The sequence below is a fragment of the Cervus elaphus genome, chromosome 27 (genome assembly GCF_910594005.1).
Source record: "Cervus elaphus chromosome 27, mCerEla1.1, whole genome shotgun sequence".
In the NCBI taxonomy this organism is placed as follows: domain Eukaryota; kingdom Metazoa; phylum Chordata; class Mammalia; order Artiodactyla; family Cervidae; genus Cervus; species Cervus elaphus.
Window position 1 is genome coordinate 36,036,683 of NC_057841.1, and position 25,589 is coordinate 36,062,271.

The 25,589-nt window shown below is 40.2% G+C and overlaps 1 protein-coding gene and 1 non-coding gene across 4 annotated transcripts in view; one reads left to right on the top strand and one right to left on the bottom strand.

Moving 5' to 3' along the window:
* The window catches only part of LAMA3 (laminin subunit alpha 3), a 250,418-nt gene that overhangs the window by 33,360 nt on the left and 191,469 nt on the right, over window positions 1-25,589 (bottom strand). For all 3 annotated transcript variants that reach the window (XM_043889262.1, XM_043889260.1, XM_043889263.1), the window contains 19 exons: window positions 25,374-25,525; window positions 21,481-21,591; window positions 21,261-21,372; window positions 20,887-21,054; window positions 19,087-19,283; window positions 17,554-17,670; window positions 16,121-16,275; window positions 15,735-15,876; window positions 14,803-14,905; window positions 12,336-12,452; window positions 12,071-12,250; window positions 11,105-11,247; window positions 8,072-8,242; window positions 6,269-6,420; window positions 5,951-6,113; window positions 5,363-5,496; window positions 4,516-4,660; window positions 982-1,101; window positions 187-320 (listed from right to left, as the gene is read on the bottom strand). In XM_043889262.1, the coding sequence (XP_043745197.1) occupies window positions 187-320; window positions 982-1,101; window positions 4,516-4,660; window positions 5,363-5,496; window positions 5,951-6,113; window positions 6,269-6,420; window positions 8,072-8,242; window positions 11,105-11,247; window positions 12,071-12,250; window positions 12,336-12,452; window positions 14,803-14,905; window positions 15,735-15,876; window positions 16,121-16,275; window positions 17,554-17,670; window positions 19,087-19,283; window positions 20,887-21,054; window positions 21,261-21,372; window positions 21,481-21,591; window positions 25,374-25,525 (2,716 nt within the window). The remainder of the gene's footprint in view (window positions 1-186; window positions 321-981; window positions 1,102-4,515; window positions 4,661-5,362; window positions 5,497-5,950; window positions 6,114-6,268; window positions 6,421-8,071; window positions 8,243-11,104; window positions 11,248-12,070; window positions 12,251-12,335; window positions 12,453-14,802; window positions 14,906-15,734; window positions 15,877-16,120; window positions 16,276-17,553; window positions 17,671-19,086; window positions 19,284-20,886; window positions 21,055-21,260; window positions 21,373-21,480; window positions 21,592-25,373; window positions 25,526-25,589) is intronic.
* On the top strand, window positions 19,917-20,021 carry LOC122685102. Its single transcript, XR_006338272.1, has one exon. It is a non-coding gene; the product is annotated as a small nucleolar RNA U13 (small nucleolar RNA).

The window sequence follows — 25,589 nt, forward strand, 5'->3', positions numbered from 1 at the left end:
GACCCCTAACCCCTGCATCTTTCAAACAGCCAGTCCTGTTACCCAGTATTAACTCTGTTGGCTAACACTATTAGTACAGAAAAGTAATTCTTTGCTTTTTGCTGGAATTAAACAAGGCAGATTTATCAGTAGCAATCGTAACTATTAAGAGAGGTGACCTGCTCCTTTAAAAAAAGATCATCTTACCTTTCCCTGATGGAAATGGGAATTCCCCCCAGATAGTATGTGCCAAAATCAAATATCTCATCTTCAATTTTAACACTTTGAGTATCCACATTTATCCACATACGTTGTTGGATTTTTCCAATTTTGATCAGAATCTAAAATAAATGAGAGATGAATCAGCCAGCAATGAGAAATAAAATAATTCTATTCACGATGGTTCAGAGCTATTATGTTTTTGCCTTTCTTCAGATTCATTTATACACATGGTATATATATTAACACAAGGGATCTGAGCACAGTAGCACATCTGCATAAAATTATAATAATAAAAATTTAAATAGAGATGTTTGCATTTGTTTGTCTGTTTTGGCTGCACCACATGGTTTCAAGGACCCTAGCTCTCTGACCAAAAACTGAACCTGCACATTTGGTAGTGAAAACTTGGTGCCTAACTACTGGACCACCAGGGAATTCCCGAAATGTTTGCATTTGAAATTAATCATTTTTTTAAATATTAAAAAAATTTATTAATTTTAACTTTTTATTTTGTATTGAGGTATATCCGATTAACAATATAGTGACAATTTCAGATGAAGAGCAAAGGGACTCAGTCATACATATACATATATCCATGAAATGAATCATGTTTTATCTACACCATATGGATGTTATATATTTCATGCAAAAATATTCAGATTTTAAAAGGATATGTCTCTCAGCTAATAAGTTCATCTGGTAATAGAAAAGTGTTCTGTGCACTGACTTAAAGGACTAAAAACATGTAATGACTCAGATAAACAGATTCAAAGGATGTACCAAATGATCTTTCCCGTCGTTTATGATGTCTCTGATTCCTTTTTCTTTAGGCGGCTCTGAATTCAGTTTGTATCTCACCATGAGTCGGCCATCTTCTACATTCAGAGATATGAAGTGATCCTACAGCGTGGGGACAATGTAGATTAGAATTCTCAGGAAGAGCCACATGCACTCAAACTCCAGCCTGCTCTCAGCTTCAGCTGCCTTCTGAGTTCAAAGGAACAACAGCGCTTAACACTCAACTCCTGGGATGGGATGATGGCTAAATCCTGTCAATCATGTTAAACAATCTATATAGTAATTAGCACACAGGAAGGAAACAATAAATGCTAGCTATCTTCATGATTTTGTTTTATACCAATCTATAACCAGCATGTAAAACTGGCAACTGAAAAGATACAGATCATGAATATCATTGGAAAATATGATTGCTACCTTTTGGAGGGGTTTCCCAGGTGGTGCTAGTGGTAGAGAACCCACCTGCCAATACAAGAGCTGTAAGAGATGTGGGTTCAATCCCTGAGTTTGGAAGATCCCCTAGAGGTGGAAATGGCAACCCACTCCAGTATTCTTGCCTGGTGAATTCCATGGTCAGAGGAGCCTGGTGGGCTACAGTCCATGGGGTTGCAAAGAATCAGACATGACTGAAACAACTTAGCAAGCACACACATTTTGGACAGAGGTAGGGTCTTCTTCAAACCCCACTTTCCACCACCTGTTTTCTGCTGTATTCCTATTTCTCCTCTATCTTCCATTTAACAGTTGCTTTGTTGTTGCTGTTTAGTTACTAAGTCGTGTCTGACTCTTTACAACCCCACGAACTGTAGCCCAGCAGGCTCCTCTGTCCATGAGATTCTCCAGGCAAGAATACTGGAGTGGGTTGCCATGCCCTCCTCCAGGGGATCTTCCCAAGCCAGTGATTGAACCCATGTCTCTTACTCTCCTGCACTGGCAGGTGGGCTTTTTTTGTTTTTGTTTTCGTTTTTTTTTTTTTTACCACTGGTGCCACCTGGGAAGCCCAACAAGAGTCCTTACCTAAAAGCAAAGTCAGTCCTTCTCTGGATCCTAAGCCTTGCTCTTGGAAGTCAATGAGGGTTCATCATACTCATAAAGAACAGAATAACATCAACTCATCCTACTTAACAGCAGCACTGGGGATCACTTTCTCTATCTGGTTCAAAGTGAAAAAGTTAAAGTGAAAGTCATTCAGTCGTGTCCAACTCTTTGTGACCCAATGGACTCAGCAGTCCATGGAATTCTCCAGCCCAGAATACTGGAGTGAGTAGCCTTTCCCTTCTCCAGGGGATCTTCCCAACCCAGGGATTGAACCCAGGTCTGGGTTCAATCACAGGCAGATTCTTTACCAACTGAGCTACCAGGGAAGCTCCTTTTATGTGGTTACTAATGGCATTTCATTGGAAGGACTGATGCTGAAGCTGAAACTCCAGTACTTTGGCCACCTCATGCGAAGAGTTGACTCATTGGAAAAGACCCTGATGCTGGGAGGGATTGGGGGCAGGAGGAGAAGGGAACGACAGAGGGTGAGATGGCTGGATGGCAACACCGACTCGATGGACATGAGTTTGAGTAAACTCTGGGAGTTGGTGATGGACAGGGAGGCCTGGCGTGCCGCGATTCATGGGGTTGCAAAGAGTCGGACACGACTGAGCGACTGAACTGAACGGCATTTCATAAGATTTCTTCTAATATATATAGTATTTCTGATTCTTAGTCTCCAAGAACTTCAAAATGTATTGGGTTGACCAAAAAGTTCATTTAGGTTTTTCTGTAACATCTTACAAAATGTTTGGCCAAACCTAGTACAAAGAAGACCTTGTTGCAGAAAACAACTGCCTTGCCCTGAAGATGCTATGTGACTTCTCAGCTCTCTGCATTCTTCAGGCAGGTCAGGATGTCCCCAGACCATCAGAACTGATTCATCCTTGGACTCTCCCTAGGAGTCCAGAAGAACCCCAAGAGAGGAGAGGTGGACCAGGTCTGTGTCCCCACCCTGCAGGCAAAGTGTCTGGTAAAATCTCAAGCTCCATATCAATCCTGCATTCTCAAACTGAAAATCCCATGGACTGGTCCACATTTCTCTAAGCCTCTTGATGAAGGTGAAAGAAGAGAGTGAAAAGGCTGGTTTACAACTCAACACTAAAAAAACTAAGATTATGACATCCAGTCCCATCACTTCATGGCAACCAGATGGGGAAAAAATGAAAACAGTAGCAGATTTTATTTTCTTGGGCTCCAAAATCACTATGGATGGTGACTGTAACCATGATATTAAAAGACACTTGCTCCTTGGAAGAAAAGCTATGACAAACCTAGATAGCTTATTAAAAAGCAGAGACACCACTTTGCTTACAAAGGTCTATACAGTCAAAGCTATGTTTTTCCTGTAGTCATGTATGGATGTGAGAGTTGGACCATAAAGAAGGCTGAGTACTGAAGAACTGATGCTTTCGAACTGTGGTGCTGGAGAAGACTCTTGAGAGTCCCTTAGACTGCAAGGAGATCCAACCAGTCCATCCTAAAGGAAATCATCCCTGAATATTCATGGGAAGGACTGATGCTGAAGCTGAAACTCCAATACTTTGGCCACCTGATGCGAAAAGCCGACTCACTGGAAAAGACCCTGGTGCTGGAAAAGATTTAGGGCAGAAGAAGAAGGCGGTGACAGAGGATGAGATGGCTGGATGGCATCTCTTGACTCAATGGACATGAGTTTGAGCAAACTCTGGGAGACAGTAAAGGACAGGAAAGCCTGGTGTGTTGCAGTCCATGGGGTAACAAAGAATCGGACACGACTGAGGGACTGAACAATGACATGTCCTATGCAGCATCTTCAAGAAGAGCTCATTCTCTAGAGAGTTTAAGTCTAGGCCTATCTACCAGCAGATGGTGCTGACGATCACTCAGAGAGTCACTTTTGGCCTTTTCTAAACTAGAAGATGTCAGTATGGTCTCCCGGAACCTCAGCTGCTTGAAAACAGAGAAGCCTCCATGTCTTGGAAAGTCAAGGTTCAGGCAGAGAGAGATGAAATCTCTTACAGCCTGAAAAGAGTCAGACCAAGAAGCAAACAGCAGAAGGTCGAACAGCCTAGCTTTCAGAGACCCCAGGAAGACTTAACATTTTTTTTTAGGCAGAATAAGCAAAGATTACTAGGCAAACAGTAGTTTTCGAAGAATAAAACTGACAATGCAAATAGAATGGGTAAGTGGCAATTTCTCCCACTTTTCGGTGGCATCGTCTCAAATTCTGGATGACTTGCCTTACCAAAACACACATTCACACAGCCAAAGGAAGTACTGGGTTAGCCAAAAAGTTTCATTTGAGTTTTTCCGTAAAATGTTACAGAAATGAACTTTTTTGGCCGATCCAACAGAGATGGGCCAAGGGAAAGGATGCAGCTAACATTTGCACATTGTTTTTCAGATACATTGTTTGTTTATAATAACTCAGTTACCCCAAAATTGTTCAAATGAATGGACATATTTGGTAATATCTGGATGTTTGCCATAGGTTACCTTGTTTTCTGCAAAAAACAGCAAACCTCTGTCCACAGTGGTCTGAATCGTCTGTCCAAAGGTGGGGAAGGGGGCATTTGGTTGAGTTGGAACTCGAGCATAGCCTGTACCTTCAAAATAATTTTTGTCTGATTCTTCTTTTCTCCTGTCAACACCAATCATCATTAAGTGAGAACACAGCAGCAAAAGACTGCCAGGAAACTATCTTTATTGATGAAAAAGTGAGCAAAGTCTGTGCAATCAAGTTGTCATATTTTGTTAGAGAAGAGGAAACATCTTTAAATTTAATGTTGAAGCAGTCCACTGTATCTCCTGGATCTGCTCTTATACTCTATGATGATCAAACTCTACCTCAACAGAGATGCTATTCAGGAGACCCTATTGCAAACATCTGCTTAGGAAGACGTGACCCAGCAGCTGAAGGTCTTGCAATGTAAGAAATAATATATAATGAAATAAAATTTTATTCTGAGTAATAAACACTCAATCTGTCTCATATTAGAATCTTCCCAATCAGCAACTTTCAAATAGGTTCATATGCCAAAGTCATGGTGTTCTTTATGGACTACTGTTTTACTTTTGAAAAAGCTTACAGTAAAAGAAATAGTTTGTGCCCTAAATCAGGCACCATCTAATGCTGAATATTTTGTGGTAGGAGGCACCAAAAACTGAAGAAAGATTTATTTTTTTCAAAATCAAGAAAATTCTGTCCATTTAATATTTGATATGAATAAGGAAAAGACTTTTCCTTATTTAATTTGTATTCCTTAAGTATAAATTACATATGCTTTTTATGCTATATGACTGCAAAATCACAGAGAGACACCAGCTTCTAGGTTTTATTTACCTTCTACAAGGCTCCACTTCTGTTGTGTTGAGATTGAAAGTCTTTTTGAAGTTGTACAAGCTCAGAACATTTTCATTGAGGTCATCTAATTCAATACAACCTTTGTATGCAGGGAATCTCAGTCTACTAGGAGGCTGAAAAAAAAAACAACAAAAAAGTTTTTACTAATTGAACAAAGGACAATGATCAGGTTGACTGAGAAATAGTTTAACTCTATCGCTTTTAACCATCAATATAGCATAGGGGTGAGCATATGGACCCTGAAGACAGATGCCCTGGCTTCGCTGTTTTCTAGCTGTCTGATCCTGGGCAAGTTTTGAAGAAACTGATCTCTGTTTCAGTTTTGTCATCTGTGAAATAGGAATGATAATGATGCTTATTTAAATTATACACCTAAGCCTAGATCACTGCATATAAAAGAATTCAATAAGTTTAAAAAAAAAAAGAATTCAATAAGTTTAGTAATTATCACTATAGATGCGTTAAGAATATATCATTAAATCCATTTTATATATAACTGATTAAAACATCATTATGCCAAATTAAATTTTAAATATTTCCATTCGGTGAAATAACATTCAAACTTACTCTAAAATCAGATGGGTAACCTCCAACATAGAACACAACATTTTCAGGATCCAAATTGAGAAGTGTGTTGCTATTCCCACTATCCATGTCATGGAATTGATGTGTTTCTGGTTTACTGGAGGTGGCTTTTAGGGTGTAATTAAGCCTTGCAAACTGATAAATTCTGTTTAAAAAATAAGTCAGACAATAAAGTTGTAAAAGATTTATGAGGAGATGAAATAAATCAAAGCTAAAGTACTTAATGGGGGTTCAGCAATATAAAATTAAAGTTTGGTGACCGTAGGTCAGATTACCAAAGAGCTATAATCAGACTCATACCTCTGGAATTTCACCCGGTCCATCACCGCCTCCTGAGTTTTACTCTCGGTCAAGGTCTGGTCCACCTGGAGTTCAGTCTCATCCTCTCCCAGGTTGTAGACGCATGTGAGCTGGCCGTTTACAACAGCCATGCCGATGTAGTCCCTGGAGGCCTGCAGACACCAAAGCATTTCACATACTGTATTCTCTGAACTCACCATCCTCAGAGGATGCATTTCAAATAGCTAACAGCTTTCATTTAGTCAGCCCAGGGCAGACAGAATGAATGAGGTACATTCTGGTATAAAATAATACAGACAGCACGGTTAATTAACAATGTCTGGGCTGTCTTTGCTCATGTTATCAGGAGGGCATTCATTTATCCACTACTCCATTCGCTCAATCTGCAAGTATTTGCCAAGCACCTGACATAAAGATGAACCAGATACGGGCTCAGGTTGCCATTCAATTTCATTCTGGGAAGGAAGATAAGCCATTTATGTTCTTCCTATGCCATACAAGGTCCCTGCAATACTCTGGGCATGCTTGTTCGCTCTATGTTATCATGTCAGCTGTGTATGGACCTTTCTTCCCTGTTAGAATGTGAGCACCTTAAGGTAAAAACAAATTTTTGAAAACTGCAGTAAAATATACATAACATGAAATTTACTATTTTAACCTGTTTTAAGTATACATTAAGTACATTCAAGAAACAAATTTTTGTTTACATAAATACAAGGTGTGGCACATAGTAGATATATCATATATTTGTTGAAGGAATAAAGTCATGTGCATTCTGCCATAATACAAAGCAAAGAGTCATAAGAAAGTTACAAATAAATCCCCAATCCTTGAAGCATGAATGAGTAACCAACAACAGTGCTGATTTTAGGAATCCTTAAATACAATGTCCACTAGTGACGGCCAACAATTTGCTAACTGCCCAGAATTTTCAAGAACCAGACAGACTTCAGGCATTTCTTTTCCACGCGTATGTGTTCAGTCTCCCAGTAGTGGCCGACTCTTTGTGATCTCAGGGACTATATTCTGCAAGGCTCCTCTGTCCGTGGGATCTCCCAGGGAAGAATACTGGAGTGGGTTGCCATTTTCTTCTCCAGGGGATCTTCCTGACCCAGGGATCAAACCCGCATCTCTTGCATCTCCTGCTCTGGTAGGCAGATTCTTTACCACTGAGCCACCTGGGATGCCCATTTCTTTTCCATTCATGTATAAATAACCTAGTCAGTGATTACCTGTTCCTCTGACACTTACGTGGAAGAGATATATTTTAAGAGGAGGAATTAAAAGCTAAAATAAACTGCTTAAAATATCTATAACAGTGGTGGTTTAAAGAATTTAGAATTATAGCATTGAAGCAATTGGATTTCTCACTAATGAGGCAGGAGAGGCTTAATTTCTCTCCAGGCCTCATTCACAGAGGGTCCCCACCCCAGAGACATGGGAGTGTCTGCGGCTGGGCACCCTGAGAAGAGGACCGAGTCCCGAGCAGTGAGGAAGAGCTGCCCTGATCTCCAGAAAGCCTTGATACTGCTTCCTGGTTGAGAGGAGAGGGTGCTGATCTTCAGCCCCAGGTATGGACATGCTCAGGTGGACACACACATGTGCTCACATGCTGGGCCCATTTGGCAAGGCTTCTAGATCCCCGCCTCCAAAAACAACTTTAAATTGATGAGAGATCTCCCATGGAGCCATCAGAGGCAGTGGCATCTCCTGCCATGCCAATGGCAGTGACATGGCTGTGTCACACACCTCAAAAGCCATATTCTGTTTTAAAAACCAGGGAAATGTCAGAGCAATACTTACATCTTTATTTCCGAGGTACATCACAAACATATTCTCGGTCCCACCACTTTCTGTTGATTCAGGTCTTTGGAGAAACAAAGAAAGAGATGTGTATCCTTTCAAGTCTTCCAGGTCATTTGGCAGCCGGACTTCAACTCCAGATCTACCGTTGAATCTCATGGGGACAGCGACCTGCAAGGGACCAGATCCACGGTGTTAGCTGGTCCAGGGGAGAAAGGTGGGGAGCTCGGGGTGGAGGCTTCTGACTGCAGCTGCTCCCAAGTGGCTACAACAGGGAGTGAAGATGTATAGCTGTCCCCTAGGCCTGGAGTCTACACTCAGGCAGCCGCTCCAGGAGTCGGGGAGTAAAGCCCTCCTGTTCTTCCTGCCTGCGAGCCAAGGGTCTTTGGGAGGTGCACTCTGTTGTCTGTGCCAGCAACAATAATCATTATAGTAAATTATTACCATCATTATTATGGTTATAATATTAATATAATATTACCCATATTAATGTCATAATAATACCACCACCATCATCATCATATATTAATGTATTATAATAATGAGGTTTTACATATAGTATAACATGACACATAATATGATACATAATATATAATATAAATATTATATAATACATAATATAATTGTAATATAGGGAATTATATATAATTAGGGTTATAATACATATTAATAGGATTAACATAATATGATCCTATTAGTAATAATATTATATATTATAATATAAACTCTAATTATATATAAAATTAGTAATAGGGTTATAATATTAATATTAAATTAACCCTGTTAATATGTATTATAGCCCTATTAATATATAACATTAATAATAATTACTATTATTCCAGCCCCAGAAGGTTTTTGTGCAAATGAGCTAATCTGTATGGAAGCATTCAGTATGATATAGTCGATGTATAATACATCAAAATATTTTTTTTAAAGAATTAACTCTTTAAGGAATCATTTCTCATTAATATATTACATGTTCTGGTTGCATTTATTATAGGCACTCAGTCCTTAAAAATAAGTGCATCAAGGCTCTCTAGAATGTGCTTCTTAAATTCAGGGTAAAGGACCATTTTTTTCCCCTGTTATCTGCCCTGGACCAATACTTTTGTAAAATATACGAAAACTTAAATACTAGAAAAATGAAATGAAGAAAGTGTGCAAAATATAAGCTTACTGATCCCATTCTGGGATATTGAAGCAATTCAAGTTACTGAAAGCTTCTAAGCCTTTACTCTCAATTTTGTACTTATATATAATGAAGCAGTAACAAACTTCTGACCAGCTCTGGTCTGTGGATCCCCTTGGGTAGCCCTGCATTAAAACACAGAAAATAGATATTCTCTAACTACCTAAAGAATAACTCTAGAAATGATACTTACACCACCTCTACATTTCATTTCCCAAGCATGTATTTACGGAGGACCCTGTCTATGCAGGCATCAGGCAGGGGTGCTTAGAGATGCCTGAGCTGCATTCACTCCAAGGTGCTTACACCTGTCTCTTCTACTCACCCTCTGCCCTTCATACACTACACACATCCTGAGTCTGTGGCATGCCTTTCTGCTTTTGTCACTTGGAAAACTCTTGCTCATTAAAAAAAAATTTTTAATTAAGAAAACATTTCATGAACACACAAAAATAGAGAATATACCTGCATACACATGGCCATCTTAAGAAATTACATGTGACTGTTATAATTGAAGCCCATTATATAGCCCACCCTAGTCCTAGCTGCCTCTCCCTTCTCAGAGGTCACCGCTACCCTGGATCTGGATTCCCACATAGCTTCTCATGTGTGCTTTAATATTTTTATGAAATATTATCTATCTATGAACTGAAACTAGTCTTAGCTTTGTAAGTGACAGAGCAGGGATCAAGACAAGGCAGTCTGGGGACTTCCCTGGTGGTCCAGTAGTTAAGAATCCACCTTCCAATGCAGGGGACGCAGCTTCAGTCCCTGGTTGGAGAACTAAGAGCCCGCATGCCTCAGAGCAACTAAGCTCACATGCTACAAATAGAGAGAAAGCCACGCTGCAGTGAAGATCCTACATGCAGCAACTAAGACCCGATGCAGTCAAATAAATAAATATCGGAAAACATAAAAGCAAGGCAGTCTGCCTTGGTTATCAGCTCTATACCTCTGCGCTATTTATACACTTCATATTTTGTGCATTAAATTAGTGGCTGAACAGAGAGAGGCAAAAGCTAGAAGCACACTCTTTTCCATTTGCTTTTTATAAGACGTGTATGGGTACGAAGAGGGTGTTGTCTGCCAAACTGTGCCTTAGACTCTTTGCTGTTCTGCTAAAGGTTTTGTGTTGGAAGTTCTCTCTCTTAAAAGAAAAGGCAGATTTTGAGGCTCAAAGTAAGGAATATAAGCCTAGAAATCACCCATGGTGCCTCAGAGGCAATGATATTCTGACTTGGTTTCCATCCCACTTATTTCCAAATATCTCATAGGGAGTTGGCTGAAAAATACAAAATATTTCATTTACATTATTTTAGGATAAAACAAATTGGGAGAGAAGTGTCAGAAATTCAAGTAAATAATGTCAGATTAAAATTAGAAGAAAGGTTGACACAACTTCCCAATGAAGGAAAACTGCTGTAATCTCATATTCAGAACACTGCCCATGTGGGCAGGAACCACTCCTCCATCCTCACTAAAAGTGGATCCTACAATTTCCGAGTCACCGTGAGAAGATAGGGCTTGTGCAGTATCATATCGGCACGTTCTGATCACAGAACCCTTACTTGAACTTCCAATAACACTTTACTGCCTAGAGCCTGCCTGCATAAGCCAGTGGAAAGGAAACCACTGTCCCAGGCATACCAGGTCATTTAGTGGATGAAGATGATGTGAACTTCTGAAAGATGATGGGAGGAAATGAACTTTCACATGGGGAGAACCCAAAGAATTTGGGCAAGAAAGACAACCAATTCTTGAGTACCTAGGCATCTTTCACTTAATGAATAGAGTAACTTATCAAAGAATGAGCCTTGGTGTCTGGCAATGAGGGGCACACCCACCTTATTTGCGGCATCTCTGGCCTGCTGAATTAGTTCCCGTATGCGGTCCACGTTGTCAGAGATGTTGCCCAGTGGCAACAGCTGTTGGTTGATACTTTCAATTTTACTCAAAAGATCAGGCAGTTTGTTGGTTAATTTCTTCACTGTTGGTGAGATTACAAAATAGAAATTTATCATTGTGAGTTGAGAAAAAGTTAAATAGAGATGTTCTCGTGGATCGTATTTGTCAAGTGGTATGACTGGGTCCCACACATTGGATAGGATGACTCAGATCAGGTAATATTTTTTCTCTATTATAGAAATATATGTTACACATATTTCTATATATAATATGTAAATACATCATAGATTTTATTCTGGATATCAAATCATCTTTCTTGACACTATAAAAGTAAATCTTTCAAGGGGGAGGGAACCTCCCCTTGAAATAGGTAGCCATTATACCTATGGCTGATCTATGTTGATATATGGCACAAACCAACATAACATTGTAATTATCCTTCAATTAAAAAATAAATAAATCTTTCCTCTTTGATCTTTAATATTAATCATAATTCAAGTGTTCATGATTCAAAGACTATATCTCCACTCTATAAACGGGAAAATCAACAGCAATATTTCATGAATTTTTTTCAAAGCGTACAGGTTTTTTTTCTAATCATGTGTGACATAGGCAAAATTATTTAAGTCAATAAAAATTTTTAAGAAATTTCACAAAAAAAAAAAAAAAAAGAAATTTCACATGTTCTGATTCTTTCCACTGCCAATCACCTTGGCTCCTCCAAAGTCCTACTTGGTCCTTTTAATTAACAGAATAGCCATATGTCTTTGAATGGATCATGTGAAGTTGTTTCTTAATATTTTAATTTCTAAGATCAGATTTTACTGGGGAGAAATTACAACAGACCAAAGCACATAATGATGGAGAAAATGGATAATACGTCCTGGCCAGAGAACACCTGCTACCTGAATTATCCGCATCACTGAGAGCCTTGTTGAAGTCTTCGCTCTGGGTGCTCCCATAGGTATCCTTAATTCTTTCCACATCTGTCTGAATGGGGTTGAGCCCATCTAGGACCTCATTTGTGATATCATTGGCGTTTCTGACCAGGCTCTTTGCACTATTGATTATGCCATCGATGTCATCTAAGGCACATACAAACAGGGAGGTGTCAGTCTCTAAAATCTCTGACAAAAGAAGACAAGTCCAGTGGGTTAGGGGGCGGCTGACCTCTCTGTATTCCATGAAGATCACCTCGGATGCTGGTAAGATTGGTGTCTATCAGGCCTTTCTGAACGGTCATAGTTTTCAGTGTTTGCTGCAGGTTGTTGATAGCTGGGCTGATTTCTGAAATAAAGTAGGAAGAGGCAATTAGCCTAAAGATCTTGATCCTCCACGGGTACTGGCAGACACTGAAGTAGCCAGGGTCTTCACAGCACTGAGCACACTTGCATCTTAGGGGTCATCCCCAAGATACCCACTGCTTGCTCCTAGACCAGACCCCCAGCTCCTCCATTATAGAGGCCAGGAGCATACAGAGCCTGTGGTACCAGGCTCCTTGGAAATGCACATGAAGAAAGGGAAAGGCCTACCAACTCAAGGGAAGACTTAACTTACGCTCTGCTCAGGGCAAAAGTATCTGCTTAGTAAAGGAAAGGGATGCTGGTGGTGGTCTAGTCGCTAAGTCATGTCAGACTCCTGCGACCTCATGGACGGTAGTCTACCGGGCTCCTCTGTCCATGGGATTCTCCAGGCAAGAATACTAGAGTGGGTTTCTATTTCCCTCTCCAGGGGATCTTCCAGACTCAGGAATTGAAACCAGGTCTCCTGAATTGTAAGCAGACTCTTTACCAACTGAGATACAACAGCCACCCAAGGAAAGGGATGTGTCTGTCTTACTCACTGCTGTGTCCAGGGCATGATGCCATGTCTGGCACTCTTCGGGGTTTAATATTAGTATGTATTTATGGAACAAGGGAATGCATGTATGAATAAATTAATGAATGAATAATGCATAAGGGATGCCCCTTCAGTCAAGAGTGAAGGAATATTGGGCTTTCCTGGTGGCTCAGTGGTAAAGAGTCCACCTCCCAACGCAAGAAACAGGGGTTTGATTCCTGATGCAGGAAGAGCCCACATGCCGAGGAGCAACTACTGACCTGTGCTCCAGAGCTTGGGAGCCGCAGCTACTGGGAGCATGTGCCATGACGCCTGAAACCCAAGTGCCCGAGAGCCCATGCCCGCCAAGAAGAGAAGCCACCGCAATAAGCCTGCACACGGCAACTACGAGCAGTCCCCTGCTCTCCACTAGAGAAAGCCCGAGCGACCACAAAGACCCAGCTCAGTCATAAATAAATAAACTGCCTTTTTAAAAAAAGAGTAAAGGAATGTTGTTGAGACAGCCCCACTAAAGCAAACACACACACACAGAGCAGGCACCGTTTCCATTCATTTCCAAACTGACACATTCAAGGACATATTCAGTGAAAGGAACAAAGCTTACAGGCATTTCTAGCTGATAATATTGCCCCTTGGGGGTCATAGAAAACGACCAGTGAATGCTTTAATATCGAGCTGATGACATATGGCTTAAACTGTGATTCCAGGACTGGTTTAAATAACAATGTAGTTAACATCCTAATCCTTTCAAAAACACAGATCACCTTTTAGCTCAAATTTTGTAAAGACAACAGGTGTCATACCAGGAAATTTTAATTTTTGAAATGTGCTAGGCAGACTACATATTTTTTTGTATTTTCTTTTTCATGTTTTCATATTTATTTTTCATTTTAATTTTTGAAAATGATAAATAAATGTATTTATTTACCAGTAGAGGGTATCTAATCACTTTGAAAGGATTAAGAAGGTGAATGAGGACTATGAGCTGAGATAGTTGTTCAGCTATGAATGACCACAGCAGACCAGAGAAAATCAAGGGTCAGCATTTTCTGAACAACAGGAATTTGGTGAGATTGAGATGGTTTAATTTTTTTTAAATCAAATTAAATAAACGGAAAAATTCAAAGGCAAAACTTTTAAAATCCTCATATATTTCACAATGGTAGTGATTTTTCGTGCTTTTACTTACTAAGATTTTATGGCTTAAGAAATTTTGAAGCAGTTGATCTAATGACTTGAAACTACTTATCTGGGCCTTAAATAAGACAGCAGCACTGTACCCACCTCAAAGCTACGTGGGTCCCCAATGCTATGTGCATATGGGATTAAATGAAGAATCCCCTCTCCCAAACCCACGGCCAGACCCAAACAAGCCTATCAGTCTCAAGATTTATTTATATTCATGAGACTCTAGTTAACTTGACTTATGTTAGAATATCGGCTGGTGGTAGTCAGTTGCAAAGTCGTGTCTGACTCTGTGACCCCATGGATTGTAGCCCACCAGGCTCCTCTGTCCATGGGATTTTCCAGGCAAGAACACTGGATTGGGTTGACATTTCCTTCTCTAGGGGATCTTCCCAATCCAGGGATGGAACCTATATCTCTTGCATCTCCTGCATGGGCAGGCGGATTCTTTACCACTAGCACCACCTGAGAAGGGTAGAAACATCAGATCAATGAATTTACAAAGTATCACCTACAAGGACACTGAGATTCAAGAAGTGCATTTGCTCCTGGTCTCATAGATTGTTTCCAAGCCCTTGACAATCCCAGCCCCCAACAGCTACCCCTTCCATACCTTGCTGTAGCTTCTGCTGTGTTATCTTGGCTTCGTTTAACAGTTTATCGCTGCTGGAACTCAGAGTTTTCGCTTTTCTTGGAAGATCTTCCTTTATTACTGTCTGAAAGCAAAGCATTTGTCAGTCTTAAATGTGATACATACATTAGGAAATATGGAGTAAGAGTTTTCATCCTAGCCTTTATCTTTAATGTTTAAAGAATGAGGCTAGAAGGTAAGGCAGAGGTTTAAAAAGACTGTTCCTTAAAAGCTACAGTTAGGGCTCTAGGTAGACATTTGTGGCTTGGGGAGGTGGACCCATCACTGTCGACATAATGATAAATTATGTGATACCTTCTCACTTTCTCACTGTCACTTGTACAATGCCCTCTGCAATGATAGAGGACAAAGCTGAATTACTTTTAGGCTTTTAATCTTTGGGAGATTAAAAATCTTCAACCTTCCAAGAAGTCTGTTCACTAATTCTCTCATAGTTAATAACTTGTTCTTTATTTTTAGATATAGGCCTATTATATAATGCATTTCAGATCCCATAGGATCCACAGACACGCCCAGGTGAATGACAAAGGACAGGAAATAAATGGTTCTCAAATTGTGTACAAAAATCTCTTCTTTGGTAAATGTTGATACCTGATCACACAGCTTAAAAGCATACCTGGTAAGAATCAGGGTATAATACTTTCATGGTTCAAAATCAATAATCAGGGTGATTATTATCTGGTTTTACAAATGATTTTGAATACTGGGCTATGTTTATCCAAAAGCCAAGTAAATACAGAAATGACAGAGCAAGGGCAAGTCTAATCTACATAACAAATTCTGATCTAAAATAAGCTTTGTTTTTTCCCATTCCCTGGTGCACACAGAAAGAAAACAGAAAAGTGAGTCATCTCCAGAGTGTGCTGAGAGAAGGTGTCACGGCAGATGCCCACCTGGAGAGCAGCCTCAGATGCAGTGGTGGCCTTGTCGGCCGCATCCTCGGCCGCTTTGATGGCGTTGAGGATGTTCTCGTAGGCGGTGGCAGCGTCCACGGCACAGCGCACCAGCTCATCCCCACTGGCGTTCCTCTTGATCCTGGAAAATGGTACGGGAGGAGGGCTCCAGCTGGGGCCTCTGCCTGCAGCCAAGCCCCCTTACCTCCCCATTCATTTGGCTGATGGAGATTCGGGGCTGTGGGCTCCGAGGCTCTGCTCCAAAGATGCAGCTGGGAATCAGTTGGGTTCGGACCTGGGCCCTGGGTGCCGCCCCCCACCCTGGTCCGTACTTCCTACCAGGCTCCAGCAGCCCCTGTGGTCAGACCCCCAGGCGGCCCACTCACTCCTCCAGCTGCTTGGCCAGCTCCTGGAGGGACTGCGAGTGCCTCTCTGCCTCCTCCACCAGAGATGCTCTGCTGGCCGATCTGGAAAGTTCTCTCACTTTGTCACTCAGTTCGTGTCTTGCTTCATTTAAAGTGACTGCTAATTTTTCATACTCCTGTATTTTCCAAGTAAACAAGAGATAGTGTCAAGTTAAGCAAAGCACAGATATGCCATTTTCTTGAACTCTGTCATAAATGAGGTTTCCAGGAAGTAACAATGAGAAATTGTTTCCTGAGCCCATTCACCACAGCAATTACTCCCTGGTTACTTCACACAGTGGCACTGTGAATATTCTCCCAAGTTTCACTACCATTTTGAGCATTTTCCATATGGTGGATACCCACTTTGATGAATTTTATAAAAGCACATCATTATCCTTAGTGTATCGTGGTACTAAACCTAAACATTTTTTCTGATTTAGAAACAGTGATCATAAAATATATTTTTAAAATGCCCAGTGGGTTTCTGAGAAATATTGCCAGTCTTTTACCAGTCCTAAATGTCTTCTGTTAATTAATGCATGCCTGATTTATTTTATTTTTAATTGCTTTTCAGCTTCAAGAAGGTATAAGTGACATAAAATTGTGAGATATTTAAAGTGTACGAGTGATGATTGGATATATGTATACACTGTGAAAGGATTTCCCCCCACCGAGTTAACACATCACCTCATATTTTATGCTCTTACTTTCTTTGGGGGTGGGGGTGAAGGTGAGAAGATTTAAATTCTACTTTTGTAACAAATTTCAGTTATACAATGTAGTGTCATCAACTAGAGTCACTTTTTTTGTTTTATATTAGCTCCTCAGACCTTATTCATCTCATTGGTGAAAATGATATTTAAAAAATGCTAGCAAATTTGTTTTTATTACAAAAGTAATGTTCACTTATTGCAGGCAAATTAGGTAGGTAGATAGGCAAATAGATATAAAACAAATGCAGTGGAATGCAGCAACCTATGGTTGCTGGGGGGAAAGGATGCTTAGGGACTTTGGGGAGGTCATATACACACTGCTTTATTTAAAATGGATAACCAGCAAAGACATGGAACTCTGCTCAATGTTACCTGCCAGCCTGGATGGAGGTGGGTAGGGGGAGAATGGATACATGTGTATGAATGGCTGAGTCCCTTCGCTTTTCACCTGAAACTACTACAGCATTCTTAACCAGCTATACCCCAATGCAAGATAAAAAGTTTAAAGTTTGGGAGAAAAAAAAAGAAGACACATCATTCACCCCTCCCCTAAGGGACAACCGCTGTTAACATTTTGGTATATTTTCTTCCATCTAAAGACATATATTTGAGGGAAAAAATGTTTAGCCTATCTCATAAGTTCCTCGAAATGTAATTTAAATGCTTTTCGAGTTTCTAGAAAACAAGTTTTGCCTCTACCTCATGGCTTTTCTTCATCAATTGCAGGACAATATTAGTTTGCATTAAGGAAGAATCTGCCGTGGCTAGACGCTTGGTGAAGTCACTCTGGAGGGAATTCATTTCTTTAACTTGTCTCTGCAGAGAAAAAGAAGATCTGTGAGCTGCATGATATATTGTCAGAAGGCACAGGCATATTTATTGGACAACAGCATAGAGGTAATTTCAGAGTCAAAATGTCTTCTTGAACTTAAAGATCATCTAGGCAACTCCTAAGTCATGAGACATCAGTTCAACTTGTCGTGTGGAGGTGTTGTCAAAGTTTCCACAAGCTACATGCCAACGAAACAACTGTTGTTGCATTGGAGGAGGTTTCTACACCACGGCCAACCAGGCCAGTGAGGTGGATGCATAATTAAGCTCTGGTTAGTGGATCAGGACGAGGGAGTTGAACTAAGCAAATCAGCACCATCAGTACACTCTACATGCTGGTCCTGATGAAGATGTAGGGGCATTTCAATAAGAAAGCACACAAGAGGACTTCCCTGGCAGTCCAGTGATTAAGACTCTGCACTTCCGATGCAGGGAACGCAGGTTCAATCCCTGGCCCGGGAACTAAGATTCCACATGCTGCATGGTGCAGCCAAAAAAAAATTAACTAAGAAAGCACACAAGCCCTTAGGAAACCAGGGTGGAGGCTGCCAGAATTCAGAGATCCATAAAATTGGGTCTGCTCCCTCCCCTTGGCGTAATCCAACAGAGGTGTTACCTGCAGAGGCTTTGGGAGTTAACCATACTACCATCTGCAAAGATACCATTCATTTTCTTTTACCAAATTCATCTTTCTTTGGGTGGGGGGAGTGGGTCAGTTCTATGTTGGGCTTCCCAGGTAGCTCAGCTGGTAAAGAATCCGGCTGCAATGCAGGAGGCCCTGGTTCGATTCCTGGGTCAGGATGTGCCCCTGGAGAAGGGATAGGCTACCCACTCCAGTATTCTTGGGCTTCCCTGGCTCAATGGTAAAGAATCCACCTGCAACATGGGAGACCTGGGTTTGATCCCTGGGTTGGGAAGATTCCCTGGAGGAGGTCAACACACTCCAGTGTTCTTGCCTGGAGAATCCCCGTGGAGAGAGGAGCCTGGCGGGTTACAGTTAATGGGGTCGCAAAGAGTCAGACACAACTAAGTGATTAACACACACACACACACACACGACACAAAAAGTCAGTTATTTAAAACATATATTGTATACTTTGAATTAATTATAACAATAGCAATTTCTCAACTATTTGGCAGCATTATTCCTCCAGTCCTCTACCAGTCAGGAGTTGGGGTGAAGTGATTGGGTCTGCTTTCCCTGTGGTTTAAGTTCAGAAACTCTTCTGGCCGTTGAGGAGTAAGAGATACTTTGATTTTGCATTGAATGCCTTGTTCCTCTTTGATTAGGGTTTCCCACACAGACAGGTTCCTGACTCTGCCACCTGATTAACATTAAAGCTCCCTGCTCCCTTTTGCTTGTCCTCAACCAAACCGTGCAGATTCTGACCATGACCTCACCTTGATGGATTCCAAAGCCCTCTCATTTTCTCGGTTGAGGCCGGTGGCCTGCTTTGCTTGGGCACTGGCCTCCTGTAGAGCAGCACGGAGGCCACTGAGTTTGGCTTCATAATCATTTAAAGCATCTCGTATATTCTTCGCCAATCCATTGTTCTCCACCTGGTGGTTTTCCAGCCAGCTCCTTATCTGATTCAGCACTGAAACAGATCACCTTTTTGTTTTCCACTTGAGAAATGAGTGCATTGACACTAAGTCATAAAGACTACAGAAGAATTGATTTTCTACTCACTTCATGGTTTTACTTGAGCTTGCAAGGGAATGAGAAAGGAGGCTAGTGTTTATGTTATGTTGTGCCCTGTACACATTGTCTCAATTAACTTTTATGACAACCACATGAAGACAGTGATTATCTCATGTTTCAAATAAGAAAATGGATGGCCTGAGAAATTAGGTGACAAGGTTTCAGCCTTGGAACTGGAACTGAACTTGCAGAGTGTAAATATAAAGCACATGCTCCTTCTATTACTAATACTGTCTCCAAGGCTAACATTAAATTTAAACAATACAAATGCTAAAAGAGAGATGCCACTGTTTGTAGATTAACCACTGATATGTCATTCCACTCCAGAATGAAGCTCAGTATGTGGAAAAATATAGGCCTATCATTTTTAAAGTTTTGAGTTAATGTGGCATTTTCCTTAATCCAAATCTTTAGATATATTCCCTTAATTTCTAATACATCTATTTTTTTTGGTAGTAGTAATGTGAATATCAATGTATGATTCAAAACCCCAATGGTGATAAGGGGACTATTAAAAATGATATAATGGATCCTTTTGTAGTTCATGAGCATGGTGATTGGGTGTTCACGCTGCTGCATGACATGTGCCTCCCTGCAAACCTTGTTATGACACCAGCACATTACCCCTCTGACGTGAAAGGAAAAAAAATGATATAATGAGAAGCAGTAGAGCTTAAAGAAAAATGAAAATGCAGTTAAAAACAAAATAGAGGTGCCAGTGTCTAATATCTAAGCAGAAGAAACTATTTTTTTGCATGATAGTAAGATATTCTATTCTATGGATAAAGATGTGGTGTGTATATGTATATATAATGTATAATATACAGTGAAATATTATTCAGCCATTAAAAAGAATGAAATAAAGCCATTTGCAGCAACTTGGATAGACATAGAGATTATCAAAGTAAGCAAAGAAAGCCAGAAAGAGAAAGACAAATACTATATGATATCACATACATGTGGATTCTAAATCTAAATTTGTGATATGTTCACAAATGAACATATCTACAAAACAGAAACAGACTCATAGACATGGAGACCAGACTTGTGGTTGCCAAGTAGGAGGGGGTGGGGGAGGGAGGAATTGGGAGTTTGGGGTCAGTAGCTGCAAACTATTATATATGAGATGGATAAACAAGGTCCTACTGAATAGCACAGAGAGCTGCATTCAATACCCTGTGATAAATCATAATGGAAAAGAATATGGAAAAACATTTCTATATATATATATGTATATGTGTGTGCACATGCATAACTGAATCACTGCTGAAATTAACACATTGTAAATCAACTATAATAAACTTTTTTTTAAAAAAAGATGTTCTATTCCACAACCTCTCAGTAACCTGGAAAGGCCACCCATTTGTACCACGTGATACTCTACTAGTACTAGAGGCTGAAATGGTGACCCCTTCCCCAACCTGGCATGGTGTTCTCTGCACCCTGTATGTCAAGCCAATCAGAGCAGACTGAATGCACGCATTTGGAAGGGTCCTTACACTGCTGAGCCTCTCTTCTTTCAGCTTCAGCCTCCCTCAGCTGCTTCCCGAAGTTGCGGGTCCTCATTTCCCTCATCATGCGTCCAGCTTCAGCCAGCTCTCTGGAAAAATCACCTGAAGGCACCCTGTTTCCATCTCCCTCTGTCCCAGATACCTGCTTCACGAGAGCTGGAAAACATCAAGCTGTTTATTAAACTGGGAATTCTGGACTCCAGGAGACTACTAAGAAAAGAGACAGAGACTTTTATAGAGGGCTCATATTGGTTTTTCAGTATCTCTATAGGCTCTTTTTCATAATGCTGAGCTCTTTCTTTGTACAACAAAGGCTAAAGTAGTACAAAAGATACTTAATTGGGCTGAGTAACTCTTCTTACTGTGCACATTCCGGATGACATTTTTAATCTTCGAGTCCAGCTCTTTTGTACTTTGGGTTGTCCGATCAATGTCGTTATAGAATGCTTGTGCTTTTCTGGAATTTATTTGAACCTATACGAAGAGTAAATTGATGAGCAACAAATTAAGTTGTTGGGGGGGAAAAAACTAGCAATATTTTGAAGCAAAGAAAGAGTTAATGCTATTGACCTAATGTATTACCTTTTCCTGCAAAGTTTCAAATTCATGATTCAAGTTACTCAGCTCTTTTTCCAGAGCATCCATTTTTGATTTATGATTTGAAATGGTGGGACGGTAGCTGAACAGCTGGTTCTGAAAGTAAAATACAAAGTTAATCACAGTCTAGAGTAGAAATTTGGAGTAAGTCTTATCAACTTGGTAAACCTGGTGATGATATGAAAAGATTCATTGAGTAAGACCAATGCTGGTCCTTAGGAAAAAATATGGTTCTTTGAAATAGGCTTTATGAAGAATTTATGTTCTGATGTTGTGATCTGGTTCTAAAATAAAGTAGGAAAATTTAAAGACACGAAGAGACAAGATACTTTACTTGAATTAATGACCTAACCTTAAAGAAATGAGGGTGATGTCACTTACTTGATGTATTAATTTTTAGATTCTATAATAATGTCAATTTTTTAAACTTATATTTTACTTGATTATGCTAAAAACAAGTGTCTATGGCTACTCTGTTGAAAGAATCTATAAATTCAAAGAATTATACAGCAAGAGAAAAACTCAGAGCTCATTAAATCGAATTAAATTGAATACCCTCATTTAATAGGAAAAAAAGGAGAAAATAGAAACCTAAAAAAGTTGGGTGATTTGTCCATGCCATGGAAGTATACATGATCAGTGATTGCTTCAAGACCAAAATCCAGGTCCCCTTCCTCTTTTGGGTACTGAATGGCAACATTATTTTTAGAGGGGACACTGCTGCATACAGGTTTCCCTGGTGGCTCAGACAGTAAAGAATCTGCTTACAATACAGGAGACCCAGGTTTGATTCCTGGGTTGGGAAGATCCCCTGGAGAAGGAAATGGCTGGCTACCCACTCCAGAATTTTTGCCTAGAAAATCCCATGGACAGAGGAGCCTGGTGGGCTACAGTCCACGGGGTCACAAACAGTCAGACATGACTTAGTGACTAACACTATTACTATTGCTGTGTATGATATCTAGAGTAGCAATTACTTTCAATTTTGGTTTGTTTTTTTTTTTTAAGTTTGAACTTTTTCAATGTATGCACTTAGCATACAGAATCTTAGTTCCCCGACCAGGGATTGAACCTGCACTGGAAAGCACAGTGTCTCAACCACTGGACTGCCAAGGAAATTCCTCAAATTTTTGGAAAAAAATGTGTTAATATCTTGAAAGTTTTTACAAGAAAAAGCAATATTACTATCTCTACTTGTATATAAGAGCCAGTGTTGGGTAAAAGAACACAGGCTTTTCAGCTGAGGTTCAAACCCTAGGTCCACCACTTCATAGATATAAGCCCATTGGGCCTTATCTCCTTCATCTGTCTATCGGGGGCTGTAATATTAAGCTGCTGGGTTCTTTGTGGTGGAAAGTGGGCTAATGTATTATAAAATGTCATGTATACACAGAACCATTCAAAAAAGTTGGTTGCTTTGTCAAACATATTCCTACTCAGTTTCCAGTGTTTCTGTGACATTGCAAGAAGATGGTTCTATTTTAATTGTGCTGCAGAAAAATGAAGCACATGGTTGCAGGTCAGAACACCTGGATAAGAGGTATAGTGGGTGAACATACTCTTTAGAATTTCGTCTTGGTGTGAATTCTTCTAGAACCACCACATACTTGCTGTGTGATTGTAGGCAAGTTACTTGGCTTTTACATACCTGTAAAAAATGGCACTATTTTCTCCACAAGATGCTGTGACATTTAAGGAAAGCACTTAGCAAAGCACCCTGGGCACAGGATGGACATATGTTCGTTCCCTTCCCTTCCTTGAAAAAGTGCAAGACTACATTGACGACATCAGTCACTAAAGTGCCTTTTTTTCCCCCTCTGAACACACAAAGGCTTTCCCCCTCTCCTCTCCATATTAAGCCTCCTAACCATGCACTAAAATTACCCTAATGGGATGGAAAAGAGCCATTTTTTCTAGCACTATTTATTTTTGCCGTATGTACTCAACCACAGCCACTAATGGTTTCGAAGCAGCCTTCATTCCAAAAGCCCTTAATTTAACTTTCCCTACTAGCTTAGGGTCCATCTCACTTACTGAATTTTTTTTACTTTTGAGTAGATTTTTAAATTTTTCTGTGATTTTTTAATTAGATCTTCTCACATTTACCTCTTCTTGTTTGGTTTCTTGTGTTTTAAAAGTTTTTCTAATTTCTTGTTTCTTTCATTGGATGTTACCCTGTAAAGTAGTTTTCAGATTGTCCTGTGATTTCTGTTTTCGCTAAAGGGACTCATCACATCACTGCTGCTTCTGCTGCATGTCTTATTATCTTTCACAGTGTTTGCAGACTCATTCTGAGAGGGAGGTTTCCTCTTCTCTCTGCACTCTCTTGTGTCCTGTCTGATGATGTCTGTGACCCTGGTGATCTTAGGGTCATCATCACTCCCGCCCCAGGCCCCCCCATTCCAGGACCAGGTCTTATATGGGCAGCTTAGGACTTGCACACTATGGTGATGCTGAGAATGTCACATTGTAACACAGATCCTGGTCTGTGAGTCTTGTCCACATCCTGGCTATAAGGTTGTAGCTTTCCTAGTTCTCATACAATTGTTGCCTAACAATGGGAACTGGGCAGTTTCAACTTTGTTTCTTCAGCCTTCATTTGTAGGCAGAAAAGCCCCCATTCCCCCCAGCCAGGAAGCCCGACTCCAGCCCATGGGGCACTTTCAGCCCCAATACTTCTCAGGATACCCTCTTGGCTACCTTCTTTCCAAGTGTACATAGAACATTCTCCAAGATGACCATGTTCTGAGCTATGAAACAGGTATCAACATACTTAGAGAGAGCTAGAATCATAAAGCATTTTCTCTGATCCCAACAGAGTTAAACTAGAAATCAATAATAGAGTTAACTTGAAAATCTTCAGTTTGGAAATTAAACAATATAGTTCTAAATAACTTAGGGATCAAAGATATATCACAAGGGAAATCAGAAAATCTTTTGAATTGAATGAAAATGGAAACTGACACTTAAAAATGTGTGAGATACAGCTAAGATACTGCTTAGGGGAAAACTTACAGCATTAAATGCTTATATTAAGAAATGTTTTGGATCAGGAAACAAGCTTTTATCTTAAGAAACTAGAAAATGAATAGCAAACTAAACCCAAAGCAAGCAGAAGGAAGAAAAGATATGGATAGAATAGAAATCAATGAAATTGTTCTGAAAAACAACAGAAATCAATGAAATAAAAAGATCAATAACACTGACAAACCTCTAGCCAGAATAATAAAAAAAAGAGATAATACACAAATGACCAATAACCAGAATGAATGAGAAAGCATCACTACAGATTTTGCAGCTTTTAGAAGGATAATAAGGAAAAATTATAAACAATTATATGTCAATATATTTGGTATTAATAATTTAGGTGAAATGAAAAAATTATTTGAAAGGCACACATTACCAAATATCACTCAAAAAGAAATAAATAATCCCAATTGTCCAATACCTATTTTTAATTGTTCTTGTAGTTAAATTTAAAAAAAAATTTAACAAAGAAAACTCCAGGCCCACATGGCTTCACTGGAAAACTCCACCAAACATTTAAAAAAGGATTAGTGACAATTTTACCAAAGTTTGAGTTTGAATCTTCTGAACACAAGATACTGAGATAAAGACTATGAGAAAAATGAGACCAGAAACATTCAGTACGTAAGGAATGTTCACTTAGAAGAGTCAGTTTTCTGTGTTCACTGTACTTTTCACCAGTAGAAATCTAATCTTCATTTAGAGCAGAGGAAGGACAGCTGCCCTGAACATTAAGTGCAGTCAAGCTCCCCACCCCTCCCTGCATGAGGAGTATTCATTCATGCAGCATCTGTGAATCCACCAAGTAACTGCTCTGGGCCAAGCATCATGTGGGACCGAGGGGTACTTACCCTCAAGTCCTTGGTCTGGGTCTCCAAGTGCCTTATCTGCTCCAGGGTCCCTGCGCTGACACTCAGGCCCTGCAGCTGAGACTTGACCAGGCGCAGCTCGTCGTCCATGGTGGCCAGGTCGTTCAAGAGCGTCATCACACAGCTGTCACAATCTGGGGGGCCACAATCAGAGGCACACGTGCTGCTGGCTGGAGCCACAGGAATGCAGACCAAGCC